Source organism: Microtus pennsylvanicus, chromosome 15 (assembly GCF_037038515.1).
Source record: "Microtus pennsylvanicus isolate mMicPen1 chromosome 15, mMicPen1.hap1, whole genome shotgun sequence".
NCBI lineage: Eukaryota > Metazoa > Chordata > Mammalia > Rodentia > Cricetidae > Microtus > Microtus pennsylvanicus.
In genome coordinates this window covers 1887251-1900411 of record NC_134593.1, presented here as the reverse complement: position 1 = coordinate 1900411, position 13161 = coordinate 1887251, and the positions used below count along the sequence as shown (strand labels likewise).

At 44.1% G+C, this 13161-nt stretch overlaps 1 protein-coding gene across 3 annotated transcripts in view; it reads right to left on the bottom strand.

Annotated features, from left to right (window-relative positions):
- The window catches only part of Nid2 (nidogen 2), a 61379-nt gene that overhangs the window by 39615 nt on the left and 8603 nt on the right, over positions 1 to 13161 (bottom strand). For all 3 annotated transcript variants that reach the window (XM_075950022.1, XM_075950021.1, XM_075950020.1), the window contains exons 3-4: positions 10431 to 10663; positions 5157 to 5863 (exon numbers count right to left, since the gene is read on the bottom strand). In XM_075950022.1, coding sequence (XP_075806137.1) covers positions 5157 to 5863; positions 10431 to 10663 — 940 coding nt within the window. The remainder of the gene's footprint in view (positions 1 to 5156; positions 5864 to 10430; positions 10664 to 13161) is intronic.

Below are 13161 nucleotides of genomic sequence, written 5' to 3'. Positions count from 1 at the left end.
CAAGCGCCATCTGCACTCCTTCACCTAAGAATTCTCCAAGATGTGAGGCAATGTAAGCATCCTGTGGAGCCATTTTCAGCTATGGCCGATCAAAAGAAAACCCGTTTCCACTCACGGTTTGGATTGCAAATTAAGTAAGCAATGGATGGGTTTGTGCTGTATCCCTGATGTTTGTTATTTTGTGAAGACTTATAGCCCCAGTCATTCTAAGCCTCATCAGGAGATGAAGACTGAGGATGAAGAGGAACTAGAGATGGGAGAGCTAGGTTAATTTAACTAATACATTAGGTGTGATCATAGCGTGAGTCATAACACCTGCTGAGTAACTCACAAGAGACTACACGCAAAAGGGTTGTTTTAATATTAATTTATGTATTAGAAAGGGCGAGAGTGTCTGTGATGGACAGAGGACAACCCATGGGAATCAGCTCTCTCTTTCTACCACATGGGTGCCAGGGGTCAAACTCAGGTCATCAGGCCTGGTGTCCATCTCTCAGGTCCCAGACAAGGGTTCTAAAGTTAACGAGAAACCAGAATAGAAAAAGGTTTCCTTATAAAAGCTATGAGAAGACTAAAACCACAACTACAATGGGTCAAGTACTTATTGGTAAGCTAACCTGAGACTCTCCTCAGATTTTTTTATGAAAATTTGTTTTATGAGAATGGAACTTGAACCAAGCACACACATGGCAACCCCAAACTCAGGAAGATTTACTTCGCTTACACCCTCTTCCACAGCCACATGCACTTGCACACTCAACACCTAAAATGGAAATGTGCCGGTGATAGCAAACATCTCACACAATGTTCTTCCTTTCTTTTAGCCACCAGTTAAATAAGTATTTACTAAACACCCCGCCTGAGCCATGAATCTAGAAGTCAAGCAAACAGCTGCTTCGGAGCTTGCATTCGGCTGGGCAGCAGCCAATAAACAAACATGGCTGACTTCAGTGAGCTGGGACCTTGGTAGTAAAAAATGCTAAGGAAGAGTAGCAAAAAGAAGTGATCTAGGAGACTCTGATCTAGGAGACGCCGGAGGCAGAACCAACAGGGTCCTGCTGATGAATGTGAGGTGCAAGAAAAGGGAGAGAGCGCAACATGAGTCAGTGTGGGAAACCGAGAGCTGTGCTCAGGTGACTGGCAGCTTTGACAACTGCTGAGGGTTGCTTGGGGAAACCCATCTCCACCCTGACAGCATCAGCCACCCTCAGCATGGCACCATCTTCCCCTTACAGCGAGGGTTAGTACATTAGAAACACTGAGGTAATTGTTAAAAAGATGAATTCTGAGGCCCACCTTAAACCCACCAATTCCTTCACAACTCTCCATGGGATTGAATTGCCAAGAATCAATGCTTCAGCCTCCATCAACTACAGATGATTAAAACATTATGCCACTGAATCTGGGTGGGCAGTGGGCAGAGGCTGCCAGGTTTAAATAATATCCATTTGTCATAGACTTGCCATCTGAGGTTGGATAATGGCAAAGGCAGCTTAGTGTTAGGGATGTGTAAGTCTCACCCCCCCCCCCCACTTAACTAAACAACAACAAAAACAACACCAAAAAAAAAAAACTTTTTCATATCCTTTAACAGAAAAAAAATGGAGTGGGGATATCTAAGAAAATGAAGCAGGGACGCTGCCAGAGCACTTGAGCCTTATTCTAACTGGGAGTTTTTAACAAAAATAGAAATTTCTCTTCTTTACTTGTTCCGATCCATCTTTCAATCTGTGTGGGTTTTTTCCCCCAGAAAGGTTTACGCGCTTGTCTTCAGCCCTTGGCTTGCCTGCCCTCCTTACAGAGGGCAGCCTCGGGAGAGGAGGACCGGCAGTGCGCATCATAGGACACAGGGTTTCTCGAGTTTGTCCCAGGGCAGCTGGGCACACGTGTACCTTTAAAAACACCGTAAGAACCAGAATCAATGTTTTCACTACAGAACAGATCTTTGCCCCCCGGATTTTCTCACCCCCCAGAATGACTATACAGGAACAGCATATCCTCTTTCGCTGCAGCAGCGGCAAGCACTCCCTTCCGGTCTCCACGTCATTAAGTATATACAGAGTGTGTGACAATGTCGGTGGCAAACTGCCTCTAAGACTTCGTTGTGGTTGCTTACATCAGCTCAGCTATCAGGACGCTAATAGGCTCCCTCTCACCTTCTGGACAAGGGACAGGACCCATCAAGGAATCTCTACACACAGGTGTTCTCAGAGGTATGGGAGCCTCTACTGTCTTGGCAACCTGGAGGTAGCCATGAGTGTGAGGCTTTGGGGCCTGGTGAGCTGGGTTGAGTGTACAGTCTGCTAGAATTTCTTCAAGAATGAACCTCTAGTGAGCAGTATGCATAGAGCCAGCCACCAGGTCAGACATGCTGAATCTTTCATGGTAATCTCGTGGTGCTACCCAGATTATTAGAAATGGGTTAATCAAGATGTGAGAATTAGCCAATAAGAGGCTAGAACTAATGGGCCAAGCAGTGTTTAAAAGAATACAGTTTGTGTGTTGTTATTTGGGGGCATAAGCTAGCCAGGCGGCTGGGAGACGGGTGGCAGGAAGCGGCCCACCTCATCACTACATCTATAGGACTGGGGAAATGGTTTAATCACGAAAGTATTTGCCTTGTAAACATTAGGACCCAAGGTTATTTTCCAGAACCTGTTACAAAAATAAAACAGAGAGGCAGTTCCCTAGGGCTTCCTGGCCACCAGTCTAGATGATGTGTCAAGTTCTAGGCCAGCTAGGGCCAGTGTTGATGCACTCCTGAGAATGACACACATTCAAGGTTGTCCTCCATCCTCGACACACTTGCAAACATATGCACCTGTGCACACATGTGCGTCCTATTGAAAGCAACACTAAAAGGAAAGATTTTCTGGGCCTTTAACAAAATCCTAATTCCCTGGTTCAGCAAACTGAATGCTACACACTTAAAGGGGATGCTAAAATGTATTGGGAATGGTGTTTTCTATTCAGAAAACAAGGTTCAGACAGTGTCTTTCCTCCAAGTACATAACAGAGCTGCGGGGAGCTTGAGACCATCCACCACCAGGATCCAAGGACTTTCTACTCCAGAGCTGCTTCTTGCCAGGTCTCAGTGACCCTCATGTCACCAGCGTTCCAGAGTTAGCCCCACAGATAAACCTCTGGGATGCTAGGGCTTCCTTTCAAACAAATAATAACAAGCACATGCTTCTGTACTTCATACAGTTCACAACATTCTTCTTTTTAAGTGCTAAGTTTCCACACATATGAGCACACATTTTAAAAATGAAATTTAAAAGATTTTGTTTCCTCTGAGATTTAAATACTTCTAATTAGACATTCTTCCCCTGAATGCATCTTCCATGAACATTCTGTCATTTAAAATGTCAATAGTTGGCTACATTTGGCGGCTGGTAAACAGCACAGTTCATGCTCCCCCTGGGTTATGCCATTGCCTCAGTTCCCAACAGCCAGTTCCATTTCAGGCCCTTCTGAGGAGCCATGGCCGACCTTTGACATTTGACTCCCTGTTACCTACAAAGTTCTCATTTTGAGAACCACAACTGAGTTACAAAAGCAGAGAAATCTCAAAATGTTTTCAGTTTTGTGTTGGGCCATATCCACATCCACCTCGGGAGCAGGCGACTGCACACAGACCGGCTTTTCAGTAACTGTGCGCTCTTTTTGGGCCAGAAGAACCAGCCCCCAACAAAAGGCCACGCAGAAACATATCTGTACAACAAAATCCCTTTGAGAAAACCTTTGATTCATTCGTATCTGTAAGTCTCTTTAGGCAGAAAGAAGTAACACGGAAACTTTTGGAGACTGTTAGAAGGATCTGTAAATTCTAGAACCTTCAAAAAATCTGTTGTTGGATTTACAGAAGTCTGTAAACCAGAAAAGTCGGAAATCATGGACTCCATCACGGAGAAGGGAGTCAGGGCCAGAAACTTTTCAATCCGTCCTTTCTGTTTCCATCCTGTCGTCCACCCCTCACCTGTCCTCCATCCTTCTTCCAATGTCTAAAATCCTCAAAAATTAGTAACGGCAGCCACTATTTTCTGAGAACTTCACATATATTGACATCAAATCCTGGCAATTTATCTACAAGAAATCAGAAGCTTAGGGGTGAAATAAGTTGCCCCAATATAGCCAAGATTCAAAAATGACATCAGGTCTCTTCCACTAACTATCGCTTAATGCTCTGTTAAACACAAAGTGGCTTTCTTTCTTCATGAAATATTTCTCCAAACAACTTCCTGGAAAAAAAAATGTCCTAGCAGCACCCAGAAGGTCCTCTTTGTTAGATTAGTATGTTTTTGTCAAAACATTGGTGGAACAACCGAAAAGGTGAAACAGAATGGAGAAGCCTGTCACCTCTGACCCTTTCCTCCTGGCAAAGATCAGTGAACAGGCCATGGAGTTTCCCAGTTCATCAGTGTGGGTGAAGTGCTGTCCCCTCTGGGCATTTCCACCTCCCTCCAGCTCTGGCCAGTGAGTCATGCAATGAGAATAGGGCTCAGGGAGCCAAAGGCCACAGCCGAAGGGGCCAGAACCAGAAAAAGAAAAAAACACCAAAAAACAAAACAGCAGACACAGGTGTCTACCATGTCCTCCCTATGGGCTCTTCAGCATGTTTGTCTAAGCCTGCACAACTCACCATGGTCAAGGCCAAATGCCTAGTCCTTTATCGCCTACTAGGCCTCCAAATGGCTCACCTTCCCTGAACTTGCAAACTAAAATATTTCATTACACTTGAGAGGATAGCTGGCACAGCGGCCCCGTTCTTTCCCCACTCCATGAGGCTTAATTTTTAGAACACATTATTAACAGTCAGGAGACTCCAAGAAGAACTCTCCTGCCAAGATTTACTTGGAAGAGGGAATTTATCTCCTTAAACACAAGGAGAAAAAAAATCAGTTCCATCTTCTTGCTAAATTTTTCACCTATTCACTTAGGAGGAAAATCACAACTCTATTTTAGTTTTGTTTTGGAAAAGGTCTCACTCTATAATCCAGGGTGGCCTAGAATTCTCTATATAGCTCAGGCTAGCCCTTGGTCTCAGCCTCCCCTGTGCTGGGATTACCATATGTGAGGGACCACATCGAGCTTGACAATTCTACATTTTTTTTTTAAATGAAAACTTCAAACATTTGGTTTTCCAATGCACTTACCCTGATCATTAGAACCAAGCCGGTCCTCCACTCCTACCACATACCTCCCTCCAAGGGTAGGCACATGACCAGACACTGGGTAATCTGGAAGACCTTCTCGTTCCAGAGGAGGGACAGGAACATCCAGCCCTGCATCGGGGTAAGGCTGACTGCTTCTGTTCCCAAGATCTTCCTTGCCTGGAGTCAGGAAAGCTGCATCTGCCTTCCCAGGAGCCAGGGTTCTGGTACCCATATGATCCAAAAGCTTCACTGGGTCCTTGAAATCCAGGACCTCTACCTCTCCCACAGATGCTCCCTGTTTAGTCTGAAGGTCCAAGGAAGCTGATTCTGTTTCCCAATAGGGTGACCAGTCACCACGGCGTGGCAAAGGAGAAGCCTGACTAGGATCTGGAGACAAGGTCCCACTCTTGACAGGGCCTGGATCAGACTTTGAATTGAAAGATACATCAATTCTGCTGTGGCTATCCAAAGCCTCCCCTGGTTCAACTGGTGGGTATTCAACGTCCTCTTCATTCTCATCGTAGTAATCAAAATTGTCCTCAGAATAGCTCTCCAGGGCTGCAGCTTGGCTGAAGGAGTGCTCCAGAGAAGCTGAAGAGTGGGCTGCAGAAAGGTCGCCTTCAACTGTTGCTGGCCTGACACTGTCCAGGGGAACCCTGCTGCCGATATGAAAAGCCCATGCTCCAGGAATCCCCAGGTTACTTAGTCTAAGAACAAAGGAAAGAGCTGATTGTGACATGTCCACTCACTCACCCTCCTTCACAGTTCATTTTGAAACCAAGACTATAAAGACAAAAGTGAGATTTTCCCTAATGTATGTCAAACAGAAACAAACCTTCTAGGTAAGTAACTAAAACATGATACTGGAATTTTGATATAAGTTGCCTTTTGTTTGGCATCATGCATGCAACTCTAAACCATCATATAAATCTGCTCTACAACCAAAAACCAAATGTTTTTTCTAAAATCTGGCTATCTGAAAACAAACAGGAAAAGCAAGAACATTTTATGCTTTCTCTACTTGAATGAAAACTTTAAAAGATACCCTAAACCACTTAAGTGTAAGCTTCTCCAACCACTTAAATAATATTGATTCCTACATGTTTTGGTCCAGCCTGCACCAAGTGCTCTGCAAGACTTCACTGTCTTCTGCAAGTTAGAGGTAGTTGCTATGCCCAGTTTTACTGAGGAAAACTTACGTAGCTTTAGAGAGATTAACTAATCTTAAAATCATACATCTAATAGCTGGCAGACTGTTAACTACAAAGCCTGCATTCCAAACATCTACGTTAAATTACACTGGAAACCAATATCTGGTGGATAAGAAGAGGTTATTCATAAGAACTAATCTACTAATGATAGAGGATGATACAGGAGTGTTTTTTAAGTCCAAGTCTAACGCAATAAGTGAAATGTATTTATCAAAATGAGTTACAATTTATCCAGTAGAGAGGACCATGAACCTTCTCAGATCCAAGAATCATTGCTGTTTTTTCAGGAGTTTCACCAGAGAGCCCAAGCTGGACTCGAACATGAGATACTCCGCTGGGATTATGAGTACACGACATCCTTGCCAGCTCATGGGGACATGGTGAAGAGGACAGCTACGTGGGAGACTCCTAACCCGAAGAGAAAGCTGGGAAGTTTGAATTAGCTTGTTACATTAGTGCCGTGTTTGCCCGGAGATCTCCCACGCCACAGAACATCCTCAAAAATGAACAATGAGCAGTAAGAACGAACAGCTAATAAGGAAATTAAAAATTCACTAAATTGCACAAGAAATCTTTGTCCTTTTGGGCAGGTATTCATCACTCACAGCAGTAATGTTTGGTACAGTTTGAGGCTCTTTTTATTTCTGTGTCTTTTCATCCTGTGCCCAAGTGCACATGTGTTATTACTGCTGTGCTGACTGTTTATTGCCAGCTTGATGCAAACCTAGCCATATCTGAGAAGAGGAAATGTCGATTAAGGAATCCCTTCAATCACACTGGCCTGTGGGTAAGTCTGTGGGACATTTCCTTGGTTAATGACTGAAGGGGTGATCACTGTGGGAGGTACCACCCTAGGGTACCAATCTGAGCAATACATAGCAAGCTGAGCAAGATATGGGAACCAAGCCAATGGTGATGTTTTCCCATAGGTTCTGCTTCAGTTCCTGTTTCGCTCCAGGTCCTTGTCCTGCCTGAGTTCCTGTGTTGGCTTCTATCAATGTACTGTGACCCAGGATAAACAAGCCAAATAAACCCATTCCCCCACAGGTTGCTTTTGGTCATGGTTTTATCACAGCAGCAGAGAACAGACCGAGCCACTGTACCAGTTTATGTGGTACTGAAGATCACACCAGGGCTTTATGTCCACCAGGCAAGTGTTCTACCAACAGACTTCCCTCCTGCCCTCACGGCAGGTTTAGAGAAATCAGCGTTGTAAATAAACAACACCAAAGAAGACAGAAATCCGGGCTCATAAAATGGCTCAGCGGGGAAACCTGCTTGTCAACAAAAGCTGAGAGCTATACCCAGATTCCACATGGTGAAAGAGCAGCAAAAACTCCCACAAACTGCTCTCCAACAGAGATACTCCCCCAAGCACCCCCCAAGCACACAGTAAGTGTAATTTTAAAAACTGAAAACCATCAGTAAGAGAAATCGCTAGAGCTGGAGTTCACCCCCCAAGGTGCTGCATGGGAAACCTCTCGAAATTGGGAATGGACAGCTATAAAAGCTTCAAGGAGTAGAAAATACAAATTATGGAAGAGAAAGCTAAATAAATGCCTTCTAATGAGACATAAATCAACATCTTGCAGTTTGCCCCAGTGCCTGATGGGAAACTAAACAATTAGTTTATCCTACACTTTGAGGTTGTTTGGAATGCTTCCTGATGGAATCTGTCTCCTAGAAAGAAAACTGGATTGTGAATGGGATGACTGCACTTTCCTGCCTGAGTTCTTCGGAAGAACACATTAGAAAACCCACATTAAAGGCCCAGCACAGGCCCTGAGGGCAACACTTAATAACTACCCTCTTTTCCCTTCTTAAATGCAGATAGCTAGATATTCAAAGGAGCACTGAAAACATGAATAATGTATAACCTCCATTCGAGGAGGAGATTCTAGGACTAGGACAAGGATCTTCTCTTTGGAGAGGCACAGCAGAGTTCAGAGAGAACCAGGATTGTGCTTGGGAACTACAAATGGTATCCCCACAGTACTGGGCATATATGATACAATGTTTAAACCCACACAATGATAATATAGATGGAGTCTGGAGTAAAGAGGCCTAGAAGATAGCATCAGGCATGAAAATACTGAAGAGGAGGCAAACCCCATTCTGGAAGAGCAGGTAGCATTGCTGTCACTCGAAGAGGTGATAGGCAATTCTGACATTGATTTCATGTTATTCTGTTGTTTGTATTTTGTTTCATTTTTATTAAGCATGAAGTACACCAAACCTATTAGTAATTCTGGTCACATCTCACTCTGCCCTTCTCTGGCAGCTCTGGTTATTTCTGCAAAGTATCAAAGAAAGGAACGAAATATCGGGAGTGTGTCCATGTGCATGCATGGGAATGACACCCATGTGAGAGGGCCTTTAGAGCTCTGCTAGGGAAAACACAACTGCTTTTCCTCATAGGCTCTTTGTACACACAGACACGTGCGCACATACACTCTCTCACACACATGCACCTGCTTCCTGTGGCCATGCAGATGCCAAGTCTCTTTCCAGGATTCTGTGATTCCTGGCCCTCTTTCCCAGGTTTCGTTGATTTGTAGGGCCTGTGCCTTAAAAACTGTACTAATGCACACAGCTTTGTGGAAAGGTCCAAAGCCTCCCTACTATATCTAGGCTGAGCAAGGTATCCATCCAAAGAGAATAGGCTCCCAAAAAGCTAGTACATGTGGTAAGGACAAACCCTGGTGCCACTGCCAGTGGCCCTGCAGTCTGCCGCAGCCATGCTTATGCTCTCTGAGGACTGGAAGGGAGTGGAGTGGAAGGGTGTGTGAAGGGAATGGGAGGAGAGGAGGGAGTGGGAACTTGGATTGCTATTTTTTTTAGAAAAAAAAAACTAATAAATTAAGAAAAAAGAAAAAAAATCATAGTAATGTGCTCCACCCTCCTTCCAAGGGCTGTACACACAACCTTGGGAGTGAGCTCCTGGTTAGGAGATGGAAAGAGAGGGCAAATGGCATGTAGCTAAGTTTGTTCTAGAGTCTAGACTATACAGCAGGTGAGGAGACCTGCACAAGCCCCTCATGGGTCACAGAAGGACACACAGGCTCTGTATAAAATTTAATCCGTATTTCAGTGCTTCAGATCTGGGCCATTATACTCTGACACAGCTACCTTAACTAAATTTCTGTGAGGTGATTCAAAAATTGAGAAAATAGCTCTACTTACTGCCTATAAGTCAAGTGAGATTTAATTAAGATAACATCTGCAAATGTTTTGTCACAATGCTTAGCAGATAATAAGTGACCAATAAATTTCTGCTGAGTTCTTTCCAATTCTCTCTAGTTGCTAAGAACAAGAGATACATGCACAAGAATAAGGTTTTCCTGTAAGTGAGGATTCAGTGTGACTGAGAAGCAGCTAAGGGAGACAATGAGATAACTACTGTGGGCTAAGCCAGTGTTTCAAAAAGCAAAGACCAAAAGAGCCCACCTGGACTCAATAAATTTATTTGAGCACTAATTGGACAGACAAATGCAAAATGACCTAGTGCCCTGCTAACAGAATAAGCCATTGGGAATTGTTAAGAAGCAGGCTTGCTTCTGGCAATGCTGTGGGCAAACCTATCACCATGACTTTGGGCAATGAAGTCAGAGGAGAAATCCTGAGATTTCCAAAAGCCCCATTCACTCTTCCCGCAAATTATATTACTCATAATTTAATCTTCAACAATACTTATTTGAAACACCAAATCACGATGCTTCCTCCTGAGTAATAATTAATCTGGAAAGCCTCCGCTGAGACAATTATTACTGAATATTTTTATGTGGCTCCAAGAATAATGTTTTTCCTAGCAAGCCCCAGTGGTTCTGCAAGCACACACATAATCGCTGCTGGTTCTGGTTCATATGCCTAACCGCACAGGAAAATAAAGAATATCTTGGAGAGCCTGAAGCTCCAGGGTCAAGCTTAGCATCTGGATTTGACCCAATGCCTTTTTTAGAAGCCACCAAGCTCGTTATTAAATGATCTCTGGCCATTTGCGATTGTGTCCCTTCTAAATGTCCTTCAAATGAAATAGCACAGGCACACACTCCACATAACTTACTGGTAGAGATTTTTCACAGACTGCTCACTGTTCGTCAGGCTGAAATATGGCACTTCTCTCTTCAGGTCATCGGCCTCCCCTCGGCAGAAGCCCACCCTAGCGGGAAGCTGCAACTGGACATTGTAGGACTCTTTGGGGCGGGTTCCAAAGAACTGAAGGCCGTTGGCAGGATAGAGGAAGAGGGCGTAGGTATCAGATCCGTCAGATGCCAGAACTGCCTGGAAAGTGTTCCGCTGTGGACAAACGGGAATTTTAAACATCCTTAAACAAACAAACAAATAAACAAAAGAAGAAAACAGTATGTAGGCAAGATGCCAGAGTCCAAAATCCTTTTTAGGATTTCTACATACTGGTTTAAAACATTCTCTTTTAGAATTTTCTCTCCAAACTACAAATATAATTTTTCAGCTATGCAAGTTGCTATTCTAAACCTCTTCTACCGATTTAGATCAACAGTTGGATTATTCACAAGTAAAACACGGGTTAAAAAACTCCAGGGTTGTAGGGAAGAAGAGGGGATTAGGAAGGGAAAATTAACACTAGGGATGCTTGGAAAAGCCACAGGGAACCCTACTTGTCAAAACATACACACAACAAAAGTTTATTTTTTTTATTTTATTTTTTTTAATTTATTTATTTATTAAGCATTTCTGCCTCCTCCCCGCAACCGCCTCCCATTTCCCTCCCCCTCCCCCGATCAAGTCCCCCTCCCTCATCTGCTCGAAGAGCAATCAGGGTTCCCTGACCTGTGGGAAGCCCAAGGACCACCCACCTCTATCCAGGTCTAGTAAGGTGAGCATCCAAACTGCCTAGGCTCCCCCAAAGGCAGTAAGTGCAGTAGGATCAAAAACCCATTGCCATTGTTCTTGAGTTCTCAGTATTCCTCATTGTCCACTATGTTCAGCGAGTCCAGTTTTATCCCATGCTTTTTCAGACCCAGGCCAGCTGGCCTTGGTGAGTTCCCGATAGAACATCCCCATTGTCTCAGTGTGTGGGTGCACCCCTCGCGGTCCTGAGTTCCTTGCTCGTGCTCTCTCTCCTGCTCCTGATTTGGACCTTGAGATTTCTGTCCGGTGCTCCAATGTGGGTCTCTGTCTCTGTCTCCTTTCATCGCCTGATGAAGGTTAATATTCATGAGGATGCCTATGTGTTTGTCTTTGGATTCACCTTCTTATTTAGCTTCTCTAGGAACATGAATTGTTTAAAGGGAATTACTTTACATGGGGGTAATGCTCCTCCCATCAGCCACAAGTTGTCAAATAAAAAGCCCAGTGAAGGCTGGGCAGTGGTGGGGAATGCCTTTTACCCCAGTGATGTGTGATTCCCATTTGTATGCTGTGAATATGATTGGTTAATTAATAAAGAAAATGTGGCAATATACAGATTAATAGAAATGAGTTAAATTAATATGTAATAGTTAGCCAATAAGAAGCTAAAGCTAATGGGCCACGCAGTGATTTAACGAATACAGTTTCTCTGTGATTATTTTGAGGCTAAGCAGCCAGGAACCAACAAGCAGCCTCCCTGCTGCTACAAACCGGTGCCCACATGACCAATTAAAATCCACTTAAAACCTGAGAGAGTTTGGGAAGAAATTCTAGGGAAAACAAAACAAAACAACAAATAATAAAACAGAGTTAAGCAGGCTTTAACGTTGCAGCTCCTTTAAGAGAAGTTTTCCTGACTCAGTGTTAGCAGGAAAATAAAAACGTGCCATTTTGAAATGCTGGCTTCCTGGGCCATGCTGCCAGTGCGGCCTCTAGCTCTTTCAGGAGACCGAATATTTGGATGGTGTTTGTGAGAAGCCTGCTGTGGCTCGCTTGATGGCAACGTGGACTGAGTGTGTGCCTGGAAGTGGGGCCGTATGTGTGGCTCTCGTAAGAGGCTAAGCGGCCAGGAACCAACCATTGGTGTCGTCACTGCTACACCCCAGCACTTGTGAAGCAGAGGCAAGGTAGATCTCTGTGAGTTCGAGGCCAGTCTGATCCATTGAGTAAGTTCCAGAAATACACAGAAACCCTGTCTCAAAAAGACAAACAAAAATAGAGAGCTTAGTGCCAGGTGTAAGATACCTCCCCAACAAGTTGGTCAAGGGTGTCACCCATATCAGCGCTGGTTCTGGTCATTGCTCGGGTTCCCTACCAAAAAGTGACAAAAAGAAGGTCCTATAAGTGATGATACTACACATGTAGGCCAAAGAACTTGGGGACATCAACCTGGTACTAACCACAAGCTCCCACCTGTTAGCACAGGCTACTGAGGGAGAAAAGACATCAACAGTCTCACCCTACTGAGACCACTGAGATACTACAAAACAAAGGCTCTGACAAGATGTACTCGTGGACTGGGCAGTTGTGGCGCACACCTTTATTCCCAGCACTTGGGAGACAGAGGTAGATGGATTTCTGTGAGTTTGAGGCTGGCCTGGTCTACAAAGTGAGTTTCAGAACAGCCAGCACTGTTACACAATGAAACCCTGTCTGGGGGGTGGGGAAAGAGATACACATGGGTATAATAAGTGGCATGAGTGTTATGAGGATAATCAACTTCTCTCTGGGTAGATTTAAGGCCTTCTCAACAAGAGACAACTTCTGCTTGGTACTGGAAATCTGGCCAAGAACTCATGGCTGGGGATGCTCATAAGCCTTGTGGACAAACCTATGGCAATTATTTTGTTAAATGGATATAATATCAAATTGCCTTCTAAATACCTATACTTTTAAACCCATCT